The sequence below is a fragment of the Rhagoletis pomonella genome, unplaced genomic scaffold (genome assembly GCF_013731165.1).
Source record: "Rhagoletis pomonella isolate Grant_MI unplaced genomic scaffold, Rhpom_1.0 Rhpom_scaffold_00005, whole genome shotgun sequence".
NCBI lineage: Eukaryota > Metazoa > Arthropoda > Insecta > Diptera > Tephritidae > Rhagoletis > Rhagoletis pomonella.
In genome coordinates this window covers 75,884,479-75,912,226 of record NW_023458559.1, presented here as the reverse complement: position 1 = coordinate 75,912,226, position 27,748 = coordinate 75,884,479, and the positions used below count along the sequence as shown (strand labels likewise).

Below are 27,748 nucleotides of genomic sequence, written 5' to 3'. Positions count from 1 at the left end.
AAAAAAAAAGAAAGCAATTTGCGTGACGCCAGCACGTGAGCTTCGCATGACAAATCAGCTCAGTGTGCTCTGCAAAGTTGGCTAGTAAGCTCATTGACTCAGCGACAGCGTGACTGTTTGACAGACTCAGTTGTTAACTGACTGGCTGAATGCCTTGGTGAGATATCACGCAGCGTTGTATGTATGTATGTAGTCACACATTTCGCGGGCGTTGATGTTCGAACAAAGCTGCCTAAGAATTTGCAATGCTTTTTAAGTCAAACAAAAGTTTATGGCAAATTTTTTTTTTCGAATTTTCAAGCTCAACTGCGGCGGCACATAATCATTCCAGTTAGTTGAGCAACATTTGTGCGGTATTCTTGTTTTAATATTTTTTACGCTTAATGACACTTTTATGATGAAAAAATGTTGACAAAGCCATTTTGTCATGCGTAAAGCAGACAGACATTTTAAAAATTGATATTTTTTATATTAATAAACAAGCGAAATGCAATATGTTTTAAAACTTTTTTTACTCAACCTATTGAAAAAACGGAAAACAACTTTTTTCATATTTCTTACCATTTATTTGAGACATTTATTCGTACATAAAATATCATCAGAGAAAATCATCTAAATACATACATATTTATGCGTGTGTACTAATATGTTGAGTGCTATTAACATTTGATTTATTAGTTGCGAAAACAAAGCAAATTTTTTAACGCAAATGCTGATAAGAGCTGTATATTAAGCTAATAAATATAAATTGCGCTGAGCTTTTAAAACTTTGCCAAGAGCAAACATTAAGGTGTATAGTTGATAGGAAATTTTATTCCATTTTGATCTTAATAATATTTTTGGTAAAACTTTACTTTTTAGTTTTGCGTTCTTCAGAGGCACAAAAGTTGTAAGGCAAAATCTAATATTAGTTTCGACGCCAAGCTTAATTTTCCAACAAAGCTACACTACTTTCAATGGGAACATCTAGCCAACGATTTTAAGTCGTTAATCTTCGGAATTCGTTCCATGGAATTTTGGTCATCGTACTCTACCGATTGACGTGGAACATCCTTATGTCAGCTTGTGGATAGCACTAGACCTTCACTTAAAAATAGTGCAACTAAGTGCAAGCAATCAAAACATACAATAACCCCGAAAAAGTCAATCTACGTGCAAACTACCAACTTTAGCATTATCCTTGAACTGGATTTTCTTTTTCAACTCAATTACAATGGCATGTCTATTTCAACTTCAATTTACATACATACATAACTAGTATACATACTATGTGAAAATGTGTATGTATGTATGTTCATATATACAAGCATACACAAGAGCAAACTATTCCAATCAATTGAGCTAGAAATGCTCAAGCAAGTATAAAGCGTAGTGGGTAAATGCAAATGAGAATACTTGAAATTTCCAATCCTCAAATTGGGCCAACGCCATTTCGCAAAATTAATCGCTTTACGATGCACTTCAAGCAAAGGCCAAATGGACGAGTGCAAGCAAGCTGCACTGGAGTGTATGTATGTGCTGATATATATATGTAAAGGTGAATAAACAAGCGTGTATACATACTTGTAAATATCGGATAATAAAAAAACAGTCAGCAGCTCAATAAACGAAGAGAGTGAACGATGTAGGTTGTTAAAATATAAATAAATGAGGTAGTGCCCAGTTTGAAAAAAAATGGAGAATAATTCTGTTCTCTATTGGAAAGGTTTGAATGTCGACATTAGAAGAAAAATTTAAATGAGGCTAAAATTAATGCAGAAAACTTTAAAATGGACTCATTTTATACGTTCAGGGGTTAAATTTTTCATTTAAATTAATTTGGTTTTGGTTTTGTAAGACCTATACACGATTTGGATAGATAGAAGAAACATAAACTATCGAAAGAGATTAAGGAAAATAACGAAGAAAAGTAATTTTAAGAAAAAAAATCGACTTAAAAAAAATATATATATATATGTATATATATTTCATGATCCAATGCTCGGATCTAAACCAGATTAGTATGGGACCACCTCTGAGACACTACCTTTCCGATGCAGAAAGAATTATCGAAATCGTGGTCCAAAGTTATGCGGTAACATACATAAAAAAAAAAAAATATTCCGACGGACTGACCTCCTCTTTGTTTGGAAGTCGGTTAAAAAAGTGTTATAAGTAATACTATTATGCTATATTAAGTTGGAATTACTCTCGAAAATATTGAGTTGAGTCTACACGGTGATAGTGTGACCCAATATATAAAAGCCAGCATGCGCATAAATAACTGAAGCCATAGAAGAGTTCTATAATTGACCCCTTTTCATATTCAGATCCAGTGGGGCACTCTCTTTTTCGATTCGAAACTGAATGCAATTTGAAAAGGGACACGGTCTAATACAAATACATAGCGCCGAAAATTCGACTCCGAATGATTTGCTTTTCGAACCGTAATACAGAGTAGACCCGGACTTCAAAGTTGTTGGAAGATCGATACCCTAAAGAACCAATATCTTGCAATTGCAATACCGAGGCCTACAAAGGAACCAGAATATTGTGGTATTGACGGACATGCACGCGGCTATCAAGGACCTTAGTATGACAATGAAACTGGTATTTCAGTTTCTAAGAAGCTGAACACTTTTGTGCTTCCGAAACCAGTTAGGGTTTTCAGCGACATATTTATATTGAATTAATTGTTTGTATTAGTAGAAGCATATAAATATGTATATAGAATGGTAAAATAATATTTTAAACTTTCAACAATCAATTCAGATCATTTAAAGGTAAAAACTTCAGTTCATTCAACAAACATAGCATAGCATAGTGAAAATTATTTTTCAATGGGTATATACATAAACCAATGAATGCAAATGAGGAGCAGTAGCCAGTCAACATGCACGCAATTGCCTGTTCGCCTGTAATTATGCAATCAACAACGACACGCCCCCACATATATGTAAATTGGAAAACTCATACTCCCAAGCACGCTGATGCATTATTACGCAGCAACATTCATTCTTTTCTTCATATACACATTGAATCACGCATTGCCTGCGCACCGCATATCTGTCACTGCAATTCAACGGGCCTGCCAAGACCACACAATTTTGCCCCAACACCACTGCCATACAACATCGCCTCGCTATGTTCAATTATGTGCACTCGCTTGGCAGCTCTGATGGCCGTAATGTCGTCATCATCGTCAACGGAAGTAGCAGCAATGGCAGTAGTGCCAGCAGCAGTGGTAGTGGTGGCAATGAATCAACAACAACAATAACCATCAGCCGATTCATGTTGTACATGGTTAACCTTGCATACTTTTGTGCTGCAAAATAAATTGCAAAAAGTCAACGAATTGCATAGGACAGCAGTGAAAAATGGTAAACAGGAAATGTGTGCGACTGTATGCGTTGCTGTGTGTTGGATGTGTGCAAGTGTGCGAGTTGCTGCTGACGTGCATTGTTGCATGGCAGGATATTGTTCGCCGATAGAAGTCACCGCAATAGCGGGTGGTAAGTTGAGGTTTTGTGCAGGCGTGCACAGAGTTAGAGTAAAAAATGGAGACAAAGGAGAGAAAGTGGCAGCAAAAATAAATAGGAAAGCTGTTGAGTGTGTTTTAGCATGTGTTGGTAATCTTTGACAACTTCATGGCGCAAGGTTAGTCACATACATACAAAACATACATACATACAAGGCTTGTATGTATCTAAGTAGTGCCATGTGCTGGCTATCATCAAATTCTGTCGTGTTAGCATTTTCGAGAGAAAAATATGCATGTAAATAGGGGACAAGTGTACATAGGTGTGTGCGTGTGTCTTTATTGCGTTTGACACACTGACATTCCAAAGAAAAAGCGAGCTGCTACCCTACACTTCTTCTAAGTGCTTTTCTACATTTTTTCAATACATATTTCCTTCTGTTTTGCGTCAATAAGCGCGACCGCCTAAAAGTCTGTTAAGATGTTTTATTTTTTCTCATTTAGTTGCGCTTGGACAAACAGCGTGATTGCATTTTTACCACTTCAAATAGGAATATAAAAATCGAAGCAACTAAAAATAGTGGAAAATTGCGTACAGAAAGGAACTACAATTCAAAAATGACACACTGCTCTTGTCCATAGATCAGCGGATGTCCATAGAGAGCCAATTGGACGCACTAGTAGATTTCTCGTGAAAGCAGGAGTCTCATAAGGGCTTAAATGCTTCTCAGTCACTAATGCCCGGTTTCACCAATAAACATTAATGGCCTTATTCATAAAAAATAAAGTAGGTTTAAAGAGCTTTGTTAATTGACGTTTTCATACATTTTTCAATTTATAAACCTTTTACAAAGCTACTTTAATTGTTATGAATAAGGCCATAAGCCTGTTAAAATTTAAAATATCCCAATTTCGTTAGAAAATTTTGCTATTTTAAAATTTAACAGTCTGATAAATTCTAAAATTGATAGTTGAAACCGGGCATCAGTCTGTAAGCTTCCCTAAATTAGAACGGCTATGAGACAAAAACATTACATAAGTAAGTGTATCTTATTAAATACATTATTCATATGAAAATCTTACAATGCAATTGAATAAGCAGCATACGACGATGACGATAAGTCGACAGTCGGATAAACAAACATATAAATTCAGACACTTTGATAGATTTTTTATTTTTATTTTTTAACAATTTCGCTCATGAGAACACATTTAGTATAGGCTCCCTATACTTAAGACATCTGTCCAAGTAATTATAAAGCGCAAGATAATAAGAGAATCGAATTCTCCGCGAATACTATGACAAAATTTCGTTTCACTAAATTCATTGATTAAATTCGACGCTTAGTATGAAGCTCACGTATTATTATTTGTACAGGTGATAGTGAATCATATTACCGAAAGTACAGCAAATGCTGGAAGATGAGCTTCAATACATTGCTGTGTTTATTATGCGAAAATTATCCATCACCGAATATGAGGAAGAATCAAAACTTTTGTTATAAATATCGCATTCTTTTAGAGTTAAATATGTATTTTAATAACAAAATAAAACCACAAAAGCATTGGGCGAATAAAAAAAATGAAAAATTGCCAAGCAATTTTATAAATGACCGTGTTTATGTCATTAAGCAATTTTCTTTAGAATGTACATATACATAACGAAAATGCAATAATTATTAAAATGAAGCTGATTTTAAGATACATATGTAAGCAAATATGGCACACGCAGCACAAAGGAATAATTTGTTTGTTTACACTTTTTGACATTATAGTCGGCCATGAGGGAGCTCAACTGGGTTGTCACTTCTACCTTGTTGAATATGCCTTGGTTTTAGGCACACTCGATAGCATGTACATATGTATCTATAGGTTGAAAAGTTAAATTCAGAGTTATTGGTTAAAAACGCTTAATTTTGGAAATCATTAAAAAAAAAAAACTCTCTAATTAAATGCATTAATTTAATATATACATACATATTAACCATCTAGTATGCAGTTTTTATGAAAACCTCAGCAGTAAACAATTATGGAGGTCTATAGCGAGTTTCTGAACCCAACAATGCATACCAACATCTTTTGTGCGGCTTCTTCGTTATGCACAGCGAATGAACAACACTCCATCACGTAAATGCAATTACCCAAGCAACAATAGAAGCCGTTTAAATTTTTTCCACTCTCAGCACTTTAGCAGCCATCACTCGGTGCTGCAAATGCATTCATCACTCCTCACTCCCTTCTTTTTTTAGGAGATGCACTCGATTTTCTGCACTTCATATTTTTCCCCTTTGGCGTTTGCTTTGTTCTCGCTTTACCTCTTTTCACTAGTACTTCTTCGCCTTGTTCCTAAATTCTATGCCTTGCGTGTTCACACTTTGCTGGCTAGCGCTTCTACTACGATTCGTTTATGCTCGTGACTTTTGTAGCAGCTCAAAAGGCTGACTAATTAAATTGATTACGCCTCTTTGAGTGCAAGTTTAATGCACTTTGCATCCGCGTTTGACGCTCATCAGACGCATTGTCGCTTCACGGCCAACGTTAGTCTGGGTTTTGTCGACCGTTGCATGGTCACATAGGCGGCTCTTACCGCCTGTGGTGTTAAGTGCAGGCTTTGTTCAACGTTAGTGCGTTTTATGTTAGTTTTTCATGCCATTCCATTGTTTTGGATTTTTTATTTCTTCTTTAAAGAATTGTGATTTTTTTGTTGCGTAATTCAAGAGGAAATTGAATACAATGCAACAAAAGGAAGGCATCGCAGAAATTAATTTAATATTCAAGCCTACTTTTTATTTGTTCAGGAAAAAGGGTTTAAGACTTGAACTTAGTGTTATAGAAGATGTAAGCTTCTTTAAAAGAAAAAATACTTGATTTTCAAAACTTTTCCTGAATTAGTTTTTTAATAGTCCGGTCAATTTACACATTCGAGGTTACAAAAATTCCCACCCAGCTGAAAATTTATAGGATTGTTCAAAACACCATCATAAATGAAATTTAAAAAGTCTTCATCGATCCGATACCTGGAAAAAAAGTTACTCGGGGTCAAAGGACACAAAAACCGAGTTTTTCGCGATTTTCAGCAAAACGGTAAGTTTATCAGAAAATTCGCTTAGACAAAAATTGTATATCAGGTAATTGCCTATAAAAAAAAGTCTAAATACATATTTTCATATTTTTCATGACTTTTCCGGATTTTCTTGGAATTTTTCTGAATCTTTCGAGTTTTTCGGAAGTCTTTAACATCTAAAAATAAAAGGCAGGGTATTCCGGGTAAATTTTGCTTAATATTTTCAAAATATTGTATGCATTTGTTTTCATGATCGAAAAAAATTATTTTAAAAATGGCTTTGTGCTGTACGCACACTCGGCACAGCTTTTCCTCTTCAATTAAATTTGGTAATTATCGAAAATGAGGAAACCGTTTCAAGAGTCATCTCAATTTATTGCGCAACTAGCACACTACTGGAAAGTTGCAATAATTCCACTCAAATTATAAGTTGCAGTAAAAAAAAAACATCGAAATATATAATGAATGCATTCGTACAGGCATACATATATATTGACTTAAGTCAAGCAAACCAAAATGGAACGCTTCCAACCGTATACCTGAATTACTCACCAATTTCGTATACCACAACGACGAGTAATAGCGCCAAAACTCAAGTGCGAGCGTTTGTTTCGTTAAGCGCTCCCCAGTTACCACTTACCACTTACTATGTAGTTGGCCCCCTAAGCGTCTTTCATATCCATATTACCTATCTACGTTATCTGCGGAAAGCGAATTTCACCTACATATTTTGATTTATTATTTTCGTACAGCTTGAAAGTTGTAATTTTTGTAGAAAAAATAATTTACAAATAAAAATGTTCACTAACGACGTTTGTGCCCACTGAAGCATTACGCCCGGGAATGCAGTTGCAGTAACTTGTATACATTTATAATGCGAATAAAAAATATTTTCACTTCTCGATTTCGGCCCCTCTCTGCCTCATCGACTTCGGCATCAAGTAACAGGCGAAATTATTTTGAATTGCCGCATTTCAATGCTGCTGCATGCAGGACTGGCAAAACTTTTCCAACATTTGCTGTTGCGCTGAAAGCTTGTGTGGAGCTATAACTATATATAAATATGTACATATATTTTTACTATCTGCGTATGTACATATGTTTGTAGGGCCATATTTTCGTTTCGCTACTTCAGGCATTGCAGTGCTTCATTTTTTTCTAGCATAATTGCGCTTTTTACTTATAAATATTTGCATGATATCGCCTACAGTAATTTATTTTCCCTTTTTGTACATTTTTTTTTTGTGAAAAACTGCAAGTTATTCCTGCCGATTATGTTGCTTACTTAACTTCTCTGAACTTACCAACAGGCACTTTTTTCTGCAACTTATATTTTTATGTCTCTTTTGGTTTGCGCTCTGCTTATTGGTCGACCTTCATTTGATTTTAAAATTGTGTAGGAAAGTTTGTTGCAATGAATATTCGCAAATTAACCCTAATTGCAATTGGATTTGCATTCAAAAATATTTCAGGCACGTTTTCACTTGTGCGAACTTTGATGCAGCCATTTCTTTTTCTAGAAAGCTTTTTAGTTGACTGGAGCTCTTAAATTAGCAAATATATACGTACATATGTATATGAATGCATTCACATACACACATGCTTATCGCTCATTTATTTCAATAGTGTCATATTTATTGGGCCTAATGAATTAAAACTAAGCAATTGCTCTTTCTTAATATTTCAGACCTTTTACTCGATTTATTGAAATAAATTTAAGCAAAAGGTCTGACATTTTAAGAAAAAGTAATAGCATAATTTTTATTCATAAGGCCCATATAAAATAATCGATAAATTTATTGACATTTTTGTAGCAACATCTATACATTATTGTGCGATGTATACAATACACGAATATATGTATATATGTGGGGAATTAAAAAAAAAATATATATCGCGAACTACCCGATGATGGTGCATTATTTTTATTTTAGAGTAACCAAGTATTTTTTATAAAATTCTATTAATATTTCACTTACCAATATTAACGATGCCATGATTGGTTAACTCCCAACACGACTGTAGACGCAGTATGCTCAGACTATGACTTTGCTTTGGCGAGAAATAACCCAAAGCAGCGTCGGTGACGTGGTAAGCCTGCGAAGGAAAATAAATAAAGTAAACGAAGTTAATATATGTACATATGTATGTATGTTGCAAAAAATATCGACGATAAAAAATTGACAACTCATAACTATCAATTTTTCCGAAATTGAGTTATATACATCAAAAGATTGTAAATTTTACTAGTAATTTTTGTTACTTTAGAAAAATTGTCAGTTATGAGTTGTCAATGTTTTGACCATCGATATGTACATAATATTTATTTGATTACTTTCAACTGATAAAATGTCCATATGATTCAAAGATTTTTCTTGAAACCTACCTGCAGTGAAAATTCATATAGTGATGGCAGCAATTGCGCCACTGCACCCACCGCCTCATCAGCGATATTAATACAATCGGCCAGCGAGAGCGAGACAATACGCGGCGTTAGACAAGCCCATAGGCCAGCCTCGGTAACTTCATTACAGCCGGCTAGTTCGAGTTCGAAGAGACTCTGTAAAAAAGTAAGGGTAAAAGAGTGAGTATAAATATTGAAAGCATTTACAACTAGGCATACACATTTTGGGGAGTAACATGATGCATCGGCGTATAGAAAATCGATGCTGAGATATATCGCCTGAAAAGCGTCGATATATCGATGGTTTCCAATGGTCCCCCAAAGTACAACGTACAACGGGGATGGAAATTTGTAAACACCGATGGAAAAATCGAATTTTGAAACGATATTATCGATATTTCAAAAACATCGATACATCGTTCGCATTCTCATTTCCAAAAACTGCAACCAATAAAGATTTTTAGTAAACCGTAGAACATTTTTAGTTTTGGGCATTCGTTGAGTCTGTTTTTGGGGTTTTCAAGATGTTTTGAGTTCTCTCAGGGTATCTTATGAATTTATTTCTTAATAAAATTATTCCAATATTCTGTTAAGTTCCCGCCTTCATTCAGAACGCACTGCACAACTTGTGGAAGAATCTTTTGAACTTTTCGTGTAGGCTGCTTCGAATTGTGGGCAGGGAATCTTAGAAACTATATCTTCAAGATGCTTTAGATGTTTGCCAAGAGTTCATATCGAAAGATTCTAAAGACCAAATCATGGCAATCAACCAGCCTAAAAACGATTTTCTTAGGTAGAACGGGAACGGATCCCCCGAGCATTTCCACTGAAATTAAGTCGATCGAATTTATTTGCAATTCTTAGCCGTATTTTCTTAAAATGCCTTTACACAGGTCCATATCTGTCGACTGGAAAATCGACAGAGAAATCGACTAGCCAAAGCATTCGCTTTTTATGGTTGAATTACCATTTATACGTGTCGATTTTGCTTGAACGTCAAAAAATCTACTAGAAAATCTACCCGTGTAAAGGCAGCCTCGCAAAACATTTCTGAAGCAACAGTGCTTAGTAGGAAAGATTTTAGCAGCTATTTGCTCTTGTTTGAGAAGAAAACTTGACATTTAAATGAGGAAGTAACTTGAAACCAGCTTTCAGTCTGCTTGCAGAGCTATTTCGTTTTAACCCTTTCAGTGCAACTTTTTGTGCCTAAAGCTTTTTTTAAATAAGAGCTTTTGTTGTTAAACGAACAGTTGCTTTGAGAAAAGTATATTATAATTCTTTACCATTTAATTTTATTGTATTTTCGGGAAGTTGATCGTGTTTTTTTTCTTAAAAGTGAAAAGTGTCACCAAAGTCAACAGTGAATAGTGAACAGTTAAAAATCGACTATTTAAAAAAAAAAATTAAGTATTAAATGTTCGTAGTTTAAAATATATTTCCCATTATTAAAATAAATAAGACCACTTTCCATTTTACAAACCTAGGGTACAACTGTCCAATAAAATGGACGCCGAATAACGGTAAAACTGACTGTTTTATAAAATTTTTATTGTCTTTCTTAAATCAACGCCCCAAAGTTAGCAGGTATACAGATTTTCGGATTTTTAGCTTCAACGGTTGACTTTTTGTACCAGGGACGTGAACCGGATGAAAAATTTGGTCGGTTCGGTTCAGCGATTTGAACCGTTGTTGCACTTTTGGATTGTTTCGTCAAAGCGGTTTTTTGGTCTATGTGCCGGGGTTTCGGTTCGGTTCAAAGGTTCGAAAAAAAAATAACGCGCAAATTTAAGTGTCAAGTGTCAAGTGCAACAACGCGTAAGGTTAAGGGTCAAGTGAGATGGGCCATGTTTAACAAAAAGAAAAAAAGTGGGTACATTTATCTATTGAAAATTGGTTGAAACGAACCTTTAAAGCTTTAAAGAAAGTGGTTCGGTTTCCGGTTCGGATCAAACATTTGTGGAAAAATTCGGTTCGGTTAATGGTTCAGTTAATTAATGGAAAAAAGCGGTTTTCCGTTTCAAAACCGGTTCGGTTCAAAACCGGTTCACGTCCCTGTTTTGTACTGAAAAGGTTAACCGAATTCAGTGTGTAATATTGTGTGGGTATTTTCTTCCAAAAATAGACGTAGTGAGTTCGATCAGATAGAAAGATTGAAAATGATCGAAGCGGGATACCTCTTCTAGAGTTATTGCTAAAAGTTTATTATTTTACATTTGTTCACCATATAAGTGCCGGTTTACTTAGCTGCCAATTTAATAAAATTACACGGTTTAAGCCAAAATCGCATAGCTAGCTAATTATTCATGTTTTATTCATTAGAAAGCAGTGGAAGAAGGAGCAATTAAAGAATACAAAATTCACTTGGAAAAATGCTTTTTAGAATACGGGCGTGGGTGTTTGCGCATAACGAAAGCATCATCAAAACATATATGTATGTATTTTTTACGCAAAAATTAATTAAACATTTTTCCAAAGTGGTTTCACGCACAATTTTATTAGCTAATTCGGTCAAAAAGTACGAAACCGAAACAAATTAAAAAACTCAACAACACAATTAAGGTACAAAGAAAAAAATCCCACAACAACAGTTAGCCTCAACCCATTTTTACTTCAAAGTAGCGCTGCAAAACTTTTCCAACGCCACTCGAACTGAGTAGTTATATAACAACAAATACCACAACCATATTAGCATGCAATGCACGCAGCTGTAAATTTTCATCGAAAACATAAAATCTGACCACCGACTGCGCTGCTCTCTGGTCTCTGTATCTGCTGCTTGCATGTTCCTTTGAATGTCAGCTGTTAGGCGCAGTAACTTTTGTTGGTGTGTTCATGCCCAGGCATGGATGGGAATGGGATAAGTACACCATGGCGTATACGCGTTACAAATTATTCAACAAATTATTACTTATGTGCGTGCCAGCTGAGCAGCAACCAGACAATTGTTTTGGTCTTTGTGTGTGTTAGTAAGTATTCGTACCATAAACTAAACAAATGAGCTACTAAGGAGGTTCGCGGCTAAGGTTACAGGTAAAGCAAGTCTTGCAATGAAGCACCACGAAGGGAGCACAAGTGCAGGCAAAGTTAAACAAAAGTACATATTTATTCTGGCCTCATGTACTATATTTACGGGCATATTGTATATATATGCTGCGTATTTTAATAGCTGTGCTTATTGTGAATATCTTAGCCACATTTCGCGCTTGAGGTCTTTCAGAAATTTAATCAACTCGTCATTGATGTAAAAATTTCTACAGATTGTTGGAATATGCATGAAAAGATTGGTTGGATTCCACTTCGAAGAATATTTTTAATGTATATATGCAATATATATGTAGATACTTTCATTAAAATACGAAATTCAGTTTAAGACCTCAAGTTCATGTTAACTTCTTTCTAACAATGCAGATATAGAGGCAACGAGTAGTGCGCAGGCGGCATACGGATTCGAGCAGTTGAAGGCGGAATAGATCGAACCAATGCTCAAAAGAGCAGAGTAATCAATGCAACTGTAAGCAAGCGATCCCTGGCAAAGAGAACAACCAGAATTACTCCCCAGGTAAGTGAGCTATCCTCCTCCTCTGGCCTTCTGTTTTAAATTAAAAGAGCTTTAGGACAGTTATCCAGCCGATAGATTTAGAATAGACTTATTTGGTGGGGGTTAGTGGGACCTCCACTTTTATTTTGAGACTAATATTATAAAAGTCCCTCAAGTAGCACACTGGTGCATAAATTGGTGTAGATTTACGAATTTCGGTATAAATCTGATTAATTGCACCAAAATTCACAAATTTACACCAAGTTATACACCAGTGTGCTACTTGAGCCTTTGATAATAATTATGAGTGCGAAAAAATTTTGTCCCGAACTGGTCCCCAGCTAGCCCCGATTTGGTCCCCGATCTGGTCCCCAACTAATCCTGAAATGCTCCTGAACAAGTCCCGTCTTTTAAGACTTAAAATGTTTTTTCGCGCTCATAATTATTATGGAAAGACTTTTAAAATAAGTCTTAAAATAAAAGTTTTTGTAGACTTAAAAATATTTATCTTAATATAATGATTATTGATTGACTTTTATTCTTTTCTTTTATAATAGTTATGTCTCTGAATTTCTTTCATAATTATATGTATGTAGCTTTAAATACCTTTTTATCATAAAACAATTTTGGTGTTCACTTAGTGCGAGAGCTCAACAACTTTTCATCTGAACTTTATAAATTTACCAATTAATCCAATGCACGGCAAAACTTCGTGTGCGTATACAAACTTCCGTTTTCTATTTAGATAAGTTTACTTTTTAACCGACGTCCAAAAAAGGAGGAGGAGGTTATCAGTTCGTCGGAATATATATATAATTTTTTTTTATGTATGTTACCGCATAACTTTGGACCACGTCAACCGATTTCGATAATTATCGATAATTATTTTGCATCGGAAAGGTAGTGTCTCAGAGGTGGTCCCATACTAATTTGGTTAAGATCCGATCAGTGGATCATGAGATATATATATATATATTTTATATGAGAGTTGAAGTTGGTTTTTTTTGAAAAAAATTACTTGTTTTTAATTTCTCTTAGATGAGTAGATAAGAAAACAACCATAAAATCCCCGATTTTTTTTTATTATTGAACGATTTTCTGAATCTTTGATCTCTGAGCTTACCTTTTTTTTAATATTTTTTAAAGTTACTGCTTTATTTGCCTAGAATCCTGCGTAAAATACATAGAAAAGCACTAATTAAGCATGTTTATATAACCAAGTCGAATACTAATGCAACCACTCACTTTCGTATATATGTACTGGTATGTAGCCCATAAACTTAACTAACACCACCAACCTCTTCCTTCCCCAAGCGGATTAAAACATGTCTAAACTAAAATATTTTACTTTAACTTTTCAACGTCCATTAGTATTATCAGCTGCTGGCATTGCTCTGAACTGAAACTTTATTCAGCTGTTTGAGCGGATTACCTGTGACCATAAAATTTTGGACAGCGCACACACATACAGCAAATGGTACATAGTCAAATATATTTATGTAGGTAGGTGTGCATTTACATATGTAATTAGTAAAGTGTGTATATTTTATTTACACAAAATTTTATTCACATACACAAAGTGAATATGATTCATTGCCTTTGAAAATTTTAGTTCATTTAATTCATCAAAAAGTGTCAGCAAACCAGATATCCAGAAAGTTAACTTGTGGAAGACATATGCACAATTATCAAGTGAATGGCTCTCGGTCTTAAGGTCAGAAGCCTACAGTTTCCCGTAAACCGGCACTCTTAATTATCACTTGCCAATAAACTACTCGTGTGTTCAACTGTTGTAAGAGCGAGGTGGACTTAAGTTTAAATGAAATCATAACCACTACAAAATCTTATATCAAAACCAACCAACCATCTATACCTGAGCGAGACGGGCACTTAGCCGTTAATTTAAGGTATACACAGCAATATCCAACATTTCCGCTCGCATAATTACCATTTTTTTGTTAAATTTGATGTCATTGTTTTTATTCAATTGACCTTCCCCTTGTACCATCTAAAAGCACTAATAAATAGAAACAAAAGAATTTTAAATTACACAATCATATAAGTATGTACATATGTATGTATGTAGGTACACTTATGAGCATACGGGTACATTCGCGTGTTTTTCGTTGTTATTTTATTTCTTGTTTTAATTTTCGTTGTATTTTTGGCACACTTTTGACCGACTGCTGGCTTTTTAAAGATCATTAACATTTAATTTTGCCACAATTCGAGCGTTAATGCCAAACTAATCAGCAGTGAAATTCTCAAACACCCGCTGTGACTGACTGCTTTCAACGTTGCGATGCGACGTCAGCGTCTATTGGCATTTCATCTATGCGTTTGCCAACAAACGCATGCCTCATTAAAGCAACCAAATTGGTTGTGCTGAAAAGCATAGGAAAAAGAGCAGCAAAGAATTGGACTGTAAATGAGTAAGTGCGGTGCTTTTGTGGATAGTGACGTGTTTTAAATAATTTTTGACATGAATAAACATTTCGTAATTTTTCATCTCCTTATTTAAAGTTTAGCGTTTTACAGCCTTATTTTTAACTAAATTTAATTATCGGTTAATTCTGTATTTTAAAATACGTTGTAATCAAACTCTCCTCAGATCATCGAGTGGCTGTCTAAGAGTGACAAAATTCCTCCAACTTTTAGATTTCGCGTCTCTGTTCGTATTTTCAATATTTTTTTTCGAATCGCTTTGGAAAATAGCATTATATAAAAAATTGGTAGTGCAGATAAATTTATTTAAAAAAAAAAACTATTATTTTGTGTAAGCTAGACAGACCGCTTCTAAAAGCAACTATTTTTAATTTTTATCTATAAATTTATTTAGTTTTTTTACTGTGAGTGCTTTATTTTTCACTTTCACCGCATTCCAATTTATTTAAAATTATGGTTCCGCTTATATCTGCCAAATTGTGCGTAAAGCAGGGCAACGCGCTTCGCTTTAGTTGGCATAGAAGTGTATCAGGTCGACATAATTATTTGGTTCGCAATAAAGTGTCCTAAAAACAGTGACCTTCTTGGCGCTTAGTTACGCATTGAGCAAGTTTATTATCAATGAGCCTTTGAGTCGACTGCCAAAAAAATTTGTGTATGAGTGCATTCTCTTTTTTTAAGAATACTACGCTGGTTTTGTGGCTGTGTAGCTGTGCGCCAATCCAGTGGACTGGTTAATAAATTGAGCGAAAAAAGGAAATTAAAAACAGAATTAAAAAATGTGGTTGCAGGAATGGAAAGTTACAAATAATGTACATAGTAGATATGTTGATATGTGCATATTTATAGTTCACACAAACCGCATTATGATTTCAATAATTGCACTACGCGAGGCAGCTGAGCAAGCGATGACACAGTTAATTGCGATTTATATTCGCAATGTCAATGCTTGCTTGACCTTTTGGCTCACTTTCAATTTCTGGCCATAGAGGGATTTCAAACACAATGGCATAAGCAAAGTTACTGCACTGATTCAATGCTGTATCAAGAAAGCTTTTCGGCCTGCCCGTTATAGCAAAATATAATAAATTCATTCAATTACGTAATTTTCCATATCAACGCCTTTAAGTTATACAGCAACTGAGGATGGCCCTCTGGCCTTTCGCTCATATTAAGCAACAATAAATTTCCAATCAGCCACGTTTAGCATATCGTAATATCCAGCAAATTACTTTAGATTTCTCTGTGGCATAGAAAAACATTTTCTTGCAATCAATCAACGTAATAAATGAGTTTCAGTTTTCATGTTGGAAATTATGTATGGATGTATACTACATGCAAGTGTGTATATTTTGTATGTGCGTATTTGTACTATGTGGCTTTGAGTCAGGGATGGAATTTCAAAATTTCAAAATGTGCCTAATGGTCTTCAAAAGTAGTGCCGAAAAGAAGATGAAAGTGCCACAAAATTTAATTTATTTTAAGGCGTTTTAAAAGCAATATATTTTTAGAAATAATATTTTTAGAAATAATATTTTTAGAAATAATATTTTTAAAATACACTGAAGTAATATAATACATAATTATTAATTAACTAAATTATTACAGTAAATCACTTTTATGAAGGATTCCTTAGACATATACATAAATTCATAGTAAAATTACACAGAATTCCAATTAAGCACGGGAAATAAACCGAAATATAGCTATTCTGACATTTTTACACACATATGTATGCACCTATATTTGCGAAATAATGACAATGAGGCATTTTGACCAGTTCCGCCTATTTTTTTCATTGATTGTTTTTTGATTGATTTTATATAAAAGTCTAACTCATAATTTAATAAACACAATATATATGTACACAAACCGGCATTTCAAACTTTGTACAAAAATTTTAAAAACTCAGCATGTTTTCGCAACAACAAGCTTTCCAACATCCAAGTTTTCGATTTTATGCATTTTTCCCCATATAAAGTGTGTTCGAAAATTTTTTAAATGCATGAAAATATATGACACTGTCAGAAAAAAAAAAATCAAAAATCATCGGGATATTGCAGAAACTTGCACTTTTACTTAATGGCCTATAAAACTGCAATCTTAGAATCTTTCTAAAAATTCTGAATTAAAAGCTTGTTGTTGCGAAAACTTATTTTTCGTACTGCGTATTCACAATAGAATTCAGCGGTTTGTAAATATTTCTCAAGGCCCTAATTTTAATTTTTTAGTGCTTTTAATTTGCACTTTTTTGTAATTTTTCAATCTATAAAGTGGTATGTGATTTTTTCTTATACATTGGCATTTTATGCTAAATTTCTATATTTTATGATTGTGCCAAAACAGGATGAATTGTGCCAAAAGTGCCGCTGAGAACGAAAGTGCCAAAAATGGCACTATTATGCCTACTTTTCCATCACTGCTTTGAGTAATCCGGTGGGGAAGTACTACGTGGCGTATGCGTAACATTTAATGTGCCAGCAGTTTGTTGTGAAAGAGATTTGTTCGATAACACGCGATGACAAGGCATAAAGTGAATTAGTTTTCAGTTACTCTCTAAGTATTTTCTCACTAATTTTAATTGCATAATTAGCTACTTAATTACAGATTAAAGGCGAAAAATCAATATTTCATTTTCAAAATAAAACATACAATCAGACAATTTAAAGTCGTATGTTGATGTGCCATATTTGGGATTCTTCCAATCTACCCACTTTTTTCTCTTATTCCATTTCAAATTTGTTTGCCATAATACTTTCTTAATGACCCATTTACAATAGCACTGCGTAAATTACTAACCTTTCGACCTTTAAATCTATTGTAAAAGTAAATGGAAAATTACAACTAACAGTGGCAAGGATAATGGAAAATTTGTACATACAAATGTACAACTAATTCCCAAAACAATTACACAGCCAACGTGTTTCAGTTGAGTCGACTGACCTTATCGCAAGAAAAGTTCCAACACAAAACAATAGCAGGAAATGTTTTTTTAATGATGTGAATTTTAACAAAAAGATAGCAGAAAACCTGGTTGGGAATTTAACAAAAGCTCTATTTGACTGTGTGGATTATACAAAACAACTAAATAAATGTATAGAAAATATTTCGTTAGAGGGAGTCGGTGAAAAATTTACAAAAGGAAGTAAACGTGTGGTACAACATTGCTGATAACTATCTTGAATAGAAAATATTAGGTAATGTAAATATGTATGCAACTACGTAGAAAATATTTGAATGAAATGAAGAGAATTTCCATATTTGTTTAACATTTTCGACATTCTACGTCTAAGGGTATGTTTACTCAATGAGTAATACTCATACTGATGTACAAAAAAAGCATTTAAAAATCTGAAATATATTTACGTATATAGTTTTTAGATTCCTTTTGTACAGAGTCGTTTTAAATTTAATAAATATAGCCGAATAGTATACTTGCATGCAAAAGTTCTTAATAAGGAGGAAAAGTAAAAAAAAAAACAAGATTTCCTTTAAAAAATTTGTTCAAAATTTCTGAAAATCTTCAGAGGGAAGATAGTCGCTGATTTGATTTTTTCCGCCATAAAGATCTTTATTTAGAAAAGTTTCTAATTTCGAGTCTTAATTGGGATATATTATTTTCTTACTTTTTGCGATTTTTTGCAAACAAACCAAGTTGTTGAACAAATATCATCTTGAAAACATTTTCGTTTCTCATTTTTTAAAGTACTAACGGCCATTTCTTCTGACATGCATAGGATACAAAAACCGGCTAAATACTACTTTGCTTTAAAACGAGCATAATAACCACTACAGTCAGAATAAAAAGTATGGTGACTCATGACAAAAACTAGCAATAAACAAGGCTTTTTCCGGGTTTTCACAAATTTTTAAGCTCAGACAAATTACTTTTGCACTAAATTTGATTGAATATTATTTGTGATGGATAGACAAAGATTACTGTAGGATGATTTTTAATTTAGTCAGAAAAGTTATCCTACGAAAAATTAAGGATTATAGAGAATCTTTCGAATCTTTCCATAGAAGAATGAGAATTTGGGGAAAGATTGGATGGGCGAGCACTTTTGGGTTAAACCTTTTCCAAGCTCAGCGTGATTACCGAAATAAAATGAAATAATTTTCCTTAAAATTTGTCGGTGGTTGTCGCTAGATTTCGCTGTACTATTCTGCTTTGCGTCTCGACTGGGGGCTCTTTGAGCTCATATTAGGAAACGAATTATTTCTCATATTTAATCCAACGTCTACTGTTACTTGAATCACTGTGACCTTCGACAAGTGAAAGAAACAAGAAAAGGTTATACAAAAAACTTGAATAGGATTTGAAGTTATTTAAAAATTTGCTGTCAAAACTCTGCTGACACACTAAAAGTGCAAGAAGCGATTATTCGTGGGAATAAACTATATTTTTACTTACTTTATGAATGTAGAGTTGTCCAAAATAACACAGCTGTCGTTAAGCCAAGCCCAAAATAAATAGCTTTTAGATTTAATTTATTAATCTCCATCTCAAAATTCCTCTCACTCCAATTTTTATAGCCCTTCTTTCATTTCTGTACTGCGGCAAACGCTGCTGCCTGCATTGCCTATGTTGCCATTTAATTTGCATTATTTGCATTTTCATTCAATATTCGGTAGCGCTCTCTTCCGCTTTGTTGGTTTTTAGTTTTTCCCATTTTTTCCTTGCTTCGTTTGCATTTCATTTCAATTGTTTGACTTTTCATAATGCAACTGGCAGCGTACGCTTTTTGCACTCATTCATTCTTAAGGCTTTTTCGATACATTGTCTTTTGCATCGCCTACTGAACTTATTATGCATTCATAGCACACATTTACGTCAGTGTTTTTAACAATTTTATTTTGTTTTCTTCATTACGCCATATTCGATTTTAGTATTTGCCCTTTCAGGCAATCGCAATTTCCATTTCTTTATTTCCACGTCCGTTTTGCTTATGACGTTATTGTTTTCATTTAATTCGATCTGCCCACATTGCCCTTATTTGTATTTAGGCCACTTTTTTTCAGCTTTTGTTTGCGCTTATATATAGGAATATTCCAGCAAGCAAAAATTTCCAAAGCGGTCATTCCAAACGCTTTGGTAGGCAGCTGACTTCCTCAAATTGGTATCAACAAACAAATATTTCAATTTTTCAAGATTATTCTTTAAATTATGAAGAACGACTCCACAACTGTGTCAAAAATATTCTATTTCGGAATAGTATAAATGAGATTTGCACCCAGCCCAAATTTTAAAGTGGTGTGAAATTTGAAGAACTTAAAAGAAAGAGAAATTCTGAATAAATTAGCTTTAATATTTACTGCTTTATCGAAGATTTCGTTTTTCTCTAAATTACCGTTATATGGGATGTGGGCGTGGTTATAGTCCGATTTTAAAAATTTTCGACCATTTAGTATGTTGTGCGAAGGCCAACAACTGTGCCAAGTTTGGAAGAAATTGGTGCAGCGGTTACCAAGATATACACATGTAACCATAAGTGGGCGTGGCTACGCCCATTTTCCAAACATTTATAATATTCTTATTTTTCGTCTAAAAATTATTGTAAATTGTCAATTTTGAGTGAATAATCTTCAGTAGTTACTAAATAAAATATCGCAGTTTTCGTATTTCTGAAAATTACCGTTATATGGGAGGTAGGCGTGGTTATTGTCCGATTTTGCCCATTTTCAATACCATCCGCCCTACGCCCAAAGGAGTTGCACGTACCGAATTTCGTTAAGATATCACAATTTTTACTCGAGTTATCGTGCGCACAGACGGAGGGACAGACGGACGGACAGACATTCACCGCTTAAACGATTTCCCTTTTCATTCTGATCATTTATGTATACATCTGTCTATATCTATCTCGATTCGGTTTGCCTGTTACAAACAACTGTTATGTGAACAAAGTTATAGCACAATTGTTTTGAAAGTTTTTTTTCGACAAATTACAAAAAAAAAAAAAATTATTTCAGCTTTTAATAGTATTTCTGGAACAATATCAAAACCGGAAAATATTAAATTAAAACACCTTTGAAGTAAGGGTGCAATATTTAGCCTAGACTTAGGTTATAAATTTAATTGCCAGAAGAAAGTCGATACTTTGCCATCCTTCTAAATACCTTCAAAACAATATTAGCTAAGAGTTTTGGATATTTTAAGGCTCAGCAAGGCACCCGGGTATTTGCCAATTTTCAACAGTTTTAAAGGCGCATACCTTTAAAAGAACTTATTTTATTTATTCTTTAATATGTAATTAATATGTATATAAAGGAATAAGAATAATTAAGTAATTGCTGAAAGTGCAAAATGGAAAAGAACTTAAAATTTATCTTTTTTTAATTTAATAGTTTTTTTAAGCCAATCATTCCGTTTTTCCAAGCCTTGCGCAACCAAAAAAAATAAAAAATAAAAATAAAATTCTTTCAATTTTAAAGCGCGCGAAAACCGTCGATGGCAAAGCGTGCACCTGAGTCCACAAAATTTACACTCGCTTATTTCTCTTTTTTGTTACAATTTGTCTACCTGTGCTGTGGTAAAATTGGAAAATGTCCGCCACCAAATTTAATTTAAAATTTCCCATTGTGTTTTGTTGTTCTTTTTGTTTTTGGCGCTCTCACTTTTTGATTAAATTGTGTGTTATTTTTTATTAAATTTTTTGCTTTTAGCTGTCACAAATATGACAATAAATTGTGGCAAGCGTACGAACACACTAAATTCAGCGCAGCACAATAAGAGGGGGCAAAAAAACAACAACAAAACGAATTAGCAGCCGCTATTTATTTCACAAACAAAATCACACACTCAGCTACATAACTATGTATGTATAAGCAAGCATACAATTTAATGAAGAGCCAAAATGCGCATACATGTTGACATATTTTCGCTTGAGTCACCGCAAAATAAAACATTTACATATATACATACATATGTATGCAGTTAGTAATACGTATGTATGTTATTTCTGTGCGATCAGCTAAAAATTCATTTCATTTTCATTTCACTTAATTTTTGTTATTCATAAAAACATGCTTTATATCTGATGATTTTGTATCTCTGCGTATTTAAAACTTTCCGTTTGTGTGCTATTTTTACCATGTCTTAGATATTTTAGTACGCATACTAAATTTAAAACACATAAATTGTGTTATTTCTAGCAGAGGTGGTTTCATACAGTATAATAATATAATTAATCGTGCTTTCGTGCGTTCATTTAATAATCTTTCAAAAATTTATTTGCCAAATTTTTTAAAATATTTTATTTTATATTTATTAAGTTTCGATTAAATTAGAGTCAAGTTTTCTCAAATGGGTCACCCAAAGTTGACTTTTAGTTTTTTTATATTTCATTGGCCGATTTTGAAAGATTTTGCGATAATTTTATTTTTTGACGAGTTATTTGCAAGCAAATTTTTATGCAGGCTTTTACACTTTTTGAACTATTTCAGCAAGCATTCATTCGAATCTTATAATTTTTTTGTCAGCAGTTAGAGAACTTATTGGGCAAAAAAATAAAGTGGTCAGTTTGTAAAATTTCGATTCTTGTTAAAAAAAAAATTATATATTTTAATAAATCGAATCTTTTTCCAACTTCTCATATACCTAGGAAAAGAATTCAAAAAGCATTATTTGCGCTAAACATTCAATTTTACTTTCATAAAAAAAATACTGTACCTTTGATTGACCTAAAGCTTTTTACCAAGAAAGTGAACCAAGTTTAAAAAAATATAATACAAATGAACTGAAAAGCAAAAAAAATAAATAATAATTTGTATTTGGTAAAATTTCAATATGAAAACAGAAAAAAAATTCTTTAATCTGATATCTAATTTTTTTAATTTAATTAAATTTTTTAATTTTTCAAATTTAACTTATAAAACATAGTAAATATTAAAAAAAAAAATAAACACGGAGTCACTTGTTTTAGTCACTGTAATTAACTTTGCTGCAAAAACATCTATGCATGTATATTTGGCAAGGTGTTGAAAACGTGTTTTTGCAAAAATTTAAATTTCATTGCTGATTCCATTAAAAATGTTTGTTTGAAAAAATTTTCGCTTAAAGCCAAAGAAATGAGCGTGACAGTTTTAGGACCAAAGTATTGTGACTTTTGCCGGAATATCTATGCCTTAACAACGTTTGTTCCACTTTTTTTTTGCAAGAGAAGAAGTTTTATTTTGAATTTATTGCAAGTGCGTATTCAAACAATTTTTTACAAGCTACAGAACATGAAGAAGGTGGAGTAACCCTACCATGCAAGTTCATACCGTGACTAATTTGATGTGTAAAGAATTTTTTTAATAGGCCCATTTTTAGGGGTCGGCAACACATTCCGAAGGTGTATGCGAATTTTATTTTGCGCTATATTACCCACAGCGTTTGTTACCTTTTATTGGTCCATGCGGCTTTTAGAGCCTGGTTTTATATTACAATGGCTTCGTTTTAAAGATCGGCAAACGATTTGGAAAGTCGCAGTTAATAGATTTTTACTATTTTCGACCTACACATCGCATAAGTCGGAAGCATATGCATAAATTGCATATATATCTTAAGGAAAATCATTATTTGTGTAGGAAGCCATTAAAAAAAGTTCATGAAAATTTCTTTTAATTTTTATTTGCAAAATATGTATATCTGAATTTGAGAAATTATGCCATATAGATCCTTATACATCGTAGCAGAATGCTATGTAAAATATATAAAAATAATCTTGTTATCTCAGAAGGATGGGTCCTTCAACTGAGCCTGGTTTTGAGTGTGTACAACAACTTTGAAAATAAAAACTAAAAAATTATAACTTGCTCTGTATAAAAATTTCCATAAACCGGGCCGGGACTTTTTAAGGGAACCATAACTTGTTATAATTTTTTTAAATTTAATTTTGAAAGAAAACAGTGCGCATGCTTTCAATAACCAATAATCAATAAAAACGCAATTTCACTAGTCTCGTGAGTATACTGATCGCTCCATGTGGTTTGATATTTTTTGATTTTTGTCGCACGGTATTATGAATGAACGCAGTTTATTTTTATTTTTTGCTACATGGAAACGGACCTAATTTAAAAAGGTGAAGCTATCAAAAGCCTAATATCTTTATCCACAGTCAATCTATTTAAAATAATACCCTTCAATATATGTTACATTGACGAAGTTTAGTATTATTCAAACTCACTTACTTAAATATTTAGTAGTGTATAACTAAAGCAAATCGCCGGAAATGTGCAACTAAAAATATGTCAACTAAAATCTAGATTACACGAAAAATTCGTCAGGGCTACATCAAAACCATGGCACAAAAACGAAATCAATAACTCACAGCAGCAGAAAAATGGAGATGTCAAAGTATTAGTGATACGTTAGAAATCCTTGATGTCATCATGTGCACATTTCAAATTCACAAATAAACAAGTTATGGAAAATCGGGCTAACACAAAATTGAGTAGGAATAAAGTATAAATGTACATAGGTATTTACATGTATGTGGAGTGAAAACAAATCGTAGTTGTAGTTGCAATGTTTGAAGGAAAAAAAAAATGGTTTCGTCATCTTGCCTGACATTTGGCAATTTCATTTTGAATTTGGAATTTCGCTGACTATTGCTTGGTTGAAGTTTTATTACTATTTGCTCGCTATTTTATAACTTTGTTGTTGCCTATCCTTTGAAAAAATGCGAATCACATCTTTTTGTTTTTTTTTTTCCTGCTTCTAATACATTCAATGCTATGGCTTATGAACTCATTTACATTTTGTGATGGTTTGCTCAATTTTGCTAACTCCTACGCTGCCTACTTCCGAACTCTTTCACTTCATGTTACATAAGCTTATCCGGTGCTCTTAATTTTGTTTCTGCTTGGCGGTTTTTGTTACAGCTATGTATTTTGTGTGAAATATAGTATATGTATATAAAAGTGATAGTGATGGAAGGTTGGTAAACATCAGCTGCAAAGAGGCTTGAGCAACCAAATATACATATATGTACATACATACATACATACATACATAGAGAAATCGCGAGATTTTCCAATGTACCCGCAACTCATTTGCTATGCTGCACACATTTTAAGCGGAAAATCGATTTTATTTTTGGTTGCTGTCATTTTTGTTGCTTGAAATTTTTTTCTCCTTGTGTTGTCTTTAAAGCTGGAATGAAGTTAATTTATTTGATTTACATAAATGAAATATTTTTCTTCGCAAAGGTTAATTTTATTACTAAAATGAGATTTGCATTTTAAATAGCATAGAAACGATTAAATCTTTTGCAGCCAGCAAATTTTTATTTAGGAGAAGCATGTAAATGGCAATATATGGCATGGCGTATTACGCTGTTCGCATGAGGCGATTTTACGGGCTAATTTTAATTGAAAGCAACAATCGCCTGGTGTGAACGGCTTTTTAACTAATCGCTTCCAATGACTCTAAAATTGCCTGGAAAATCGCCTAATGTGAACACCGTATAAGATTTATTCAGTCGCTATGAGAAGGTTACTTATACGTTACGTAGGTACGTGTTATTTTAACTTTTTCGTGATAAATGGTAGATCCAGTACGGCATAGGGCTCATTCGAAAGGGCACGGTTTAGCCTTTAATTTCTGATATATGCAAAATTTGTACCACGTCAGGGTTCAGCTCTACAATTTTTCAAAAATGGCCAAAAACGCTGTTTTTAGGGGTTTCAACCCCTTTTTTCTCGAAAACGTGACGTGATGGGAAGTTTTGGACCCCAGATTCGTGTTCAGCACGAAAAATCCGTTCGGAAACACCAGGTCCCGTCTTATTCGCAAAACCCTTGTAGACCAGTGTAATCTAACTGAAAGAATATTTGACATAATGCTACATATGCATGTATGCACATTAGACCGGGTCGGTCACCATTTGATAGAAAAAACTTTGCAATAAATTCACTGTAACTTTTCTGTTTATTAATTTATTTTTAAGCTTCCAAGGGAAAAATGCATCGCCGACTAAAATGTGTAATTTTTTGATGAGTAAATTTGTATTTAATGGGGTAGAAATTGAGTTCTTTTTTGACGGTGTCACACATTTTCCTCCGTTCAAAGTATGTTCGAAACTTTTTTAGCAACTTTTAACTTAACTTTGTTATACTAAAATTAAGCGGCCTACAATGCTGCGTACCCAAAATCTTTCTAGAAAATCTTTTAAACAGTATAGATCAACCATAGCTTTATAGAATTTTCGAATGTTTAAGGATCATGAAGCGACCTTAAATATAATCCGATCGGAAAACAGTTTAACACGATTCAATTTGATTGTGTGTGTTACGCATCTTTTCCGCAATCGAAGGACTGATTTTTTTTCGCTCCACCCTAATATGTGTATTTGAATGCATGTTAGTATGACATTTCATACATTGCCAACAAATGGTCGGAAAATGGCTGTTTTGTATAAATTCAAGCATAAAAGCAATATATGTATGTAGTTGTCCTTCATTTATCAGGATGTGTATGAGCTATTGCACACCGAGTAGTTGTTTGACAAATTGCTTGATTGTGCCTTTTGCCTGCAACTGTCATATGGCAACTAACAAACACACGTAATATCATACTTTTGTATTTAGTTAACATACTCGTATTTACATAAGAATTATGTAATGCATTGTACGAGTATTTATTAAGCTTTGAACCGCAGCATAGTTTGTCAGTTGTCGTCGCACTTCAGATGAGGCCAATGTCGGCAAACGTTTTAAGAAAGGTGCCTCTGTGCTACTTGTTGATGTCATTGTGAAGACTAAGACTGCCATCACCGTTATCCAAGAAATTCGAATGCGAGGGACGGAGAAAGGTAGGAGAAGAATAGGACCTTGCCATGTCTGTTTCAGTTGCTATGTGGCAGAAGATCTAATTCATCGCTTAGTACTATCGTTCACTTTCGTCAACAAGCATCTCGCCCGAATCCCAATCAAAGCGAATTTCGTTAACGTTTCACCCAATTGCGCCCACTGCTCGACTGAAGAGAATGCCAATACAACCAAAGTCTGTCATAATCCATGTGATGAGAAAGATTCTGCGAAATCTTTTTGATTTTGCCATGTCGTTCGAATGAGTGCGAATGCTCCAGTCTTTGAAATCATCAGAGGTTATTTCTGAAGGAGAAACGGGGGCACTCTGAGTATATTGAATTTCATAATTGCTCTTTCCAAGAACCAATGAACCACATACTCGTAACCAGTTTGACTCTGAACAAACAGACAGATATTCACACATATTTGGTATATAATGGACTGTTTAAAAATCATTAAATACCTCAAGTAAATATTTCTTGGAAAAACTAATACCGAGAAGAAAATTTGCATTTGTCGAATGTGTGTTAAAAGAGCAAGCAACAACACAGTGAAAAAGCTGTGTTAGTAAGCAATTGTAAAGCACGGAAATGCTGTCCTTCGTGTGTGTATGTTGTTGCAACACTTTGATGTGGTGCCACTGCCTTTTTCTATAACAGTTTCCGACACTTTCATGGTAAAACGGTGATGCTTTTTTGTTGGCTTCTTCGTTTCTATTATTATTTTTGCAGTGATTGTGGGTAACAGTGAACGGTGGTTTCCGGTAATATGGTGATTGTTTTTGTAGGAACATTTTAATGCGTATTACTCTGAAATGCAGCAATATACTTGCCTGTATGTAATCGCATTGCAATATCTATGTACACATAGTACTAGTAAATATGAGTCTAAACTTACATAAATATACTTGGGTACAGCGGTCGATATACCCACATTTACAAGTTAGTTGTTTTCGACCGGCTATTATTGTAAACTAACAAAGATAGATATATTTTTATATATATGTATCTATGTACATTAGAGTGGTCCAATTTTTTTTATGGG

At 33.7% G+C, this 27,748-nt stretch overlaps 3 protein-coding genes across 17 annotated transcripts in view; 2 read left to right on the top strand and 1 right to left on the bottom strand.

The window, feature by feature from the left end:
• The window catches only part of LOC118739585 (2-(3-amino-3-carboxypropyl)histidine synthase subunit 1-like), a 180,935-nt gene that overhangs the window by 2,103 nt on the left and 151,084 nt on the right, over window positions 1-27,748 (top strand). The gene's annotated exons all lie outside the window — the stretch shown is intronic.
• Window positions 1-27,748, top strand: part of LOC118739589 (F-box only protein 32-like) — a 159,046-nt gene that overhangs the window by 12,799 nt on the left and 118,499 nt on the right. The gene's annotated exons all lie outside the window — the stretch shown is intronic.
• The window catches only part of LOC118739578 (F-box/LRR-repeat protein 16-like), a gene marked incomplete at its 3' end in the record, with an annotated part of 46,032 nt that continues 26,784 nt past the window's right edge, over window positions 8,501-27,748 (bottom strand). For all 4 annotated transcript variants that reach the window (XM_036470980.1, XM_036470981.1, XM_036470979.1 and 1 more), the window contains 2 exon segments: window positions 8,501-8,618; window positions 8,908-9,081. In XM_036470980.1, the coding sequence (XP_036326873.1) occupies window positions 8,501-8,618; window positions 8,908-9,081 (292 nt within the window).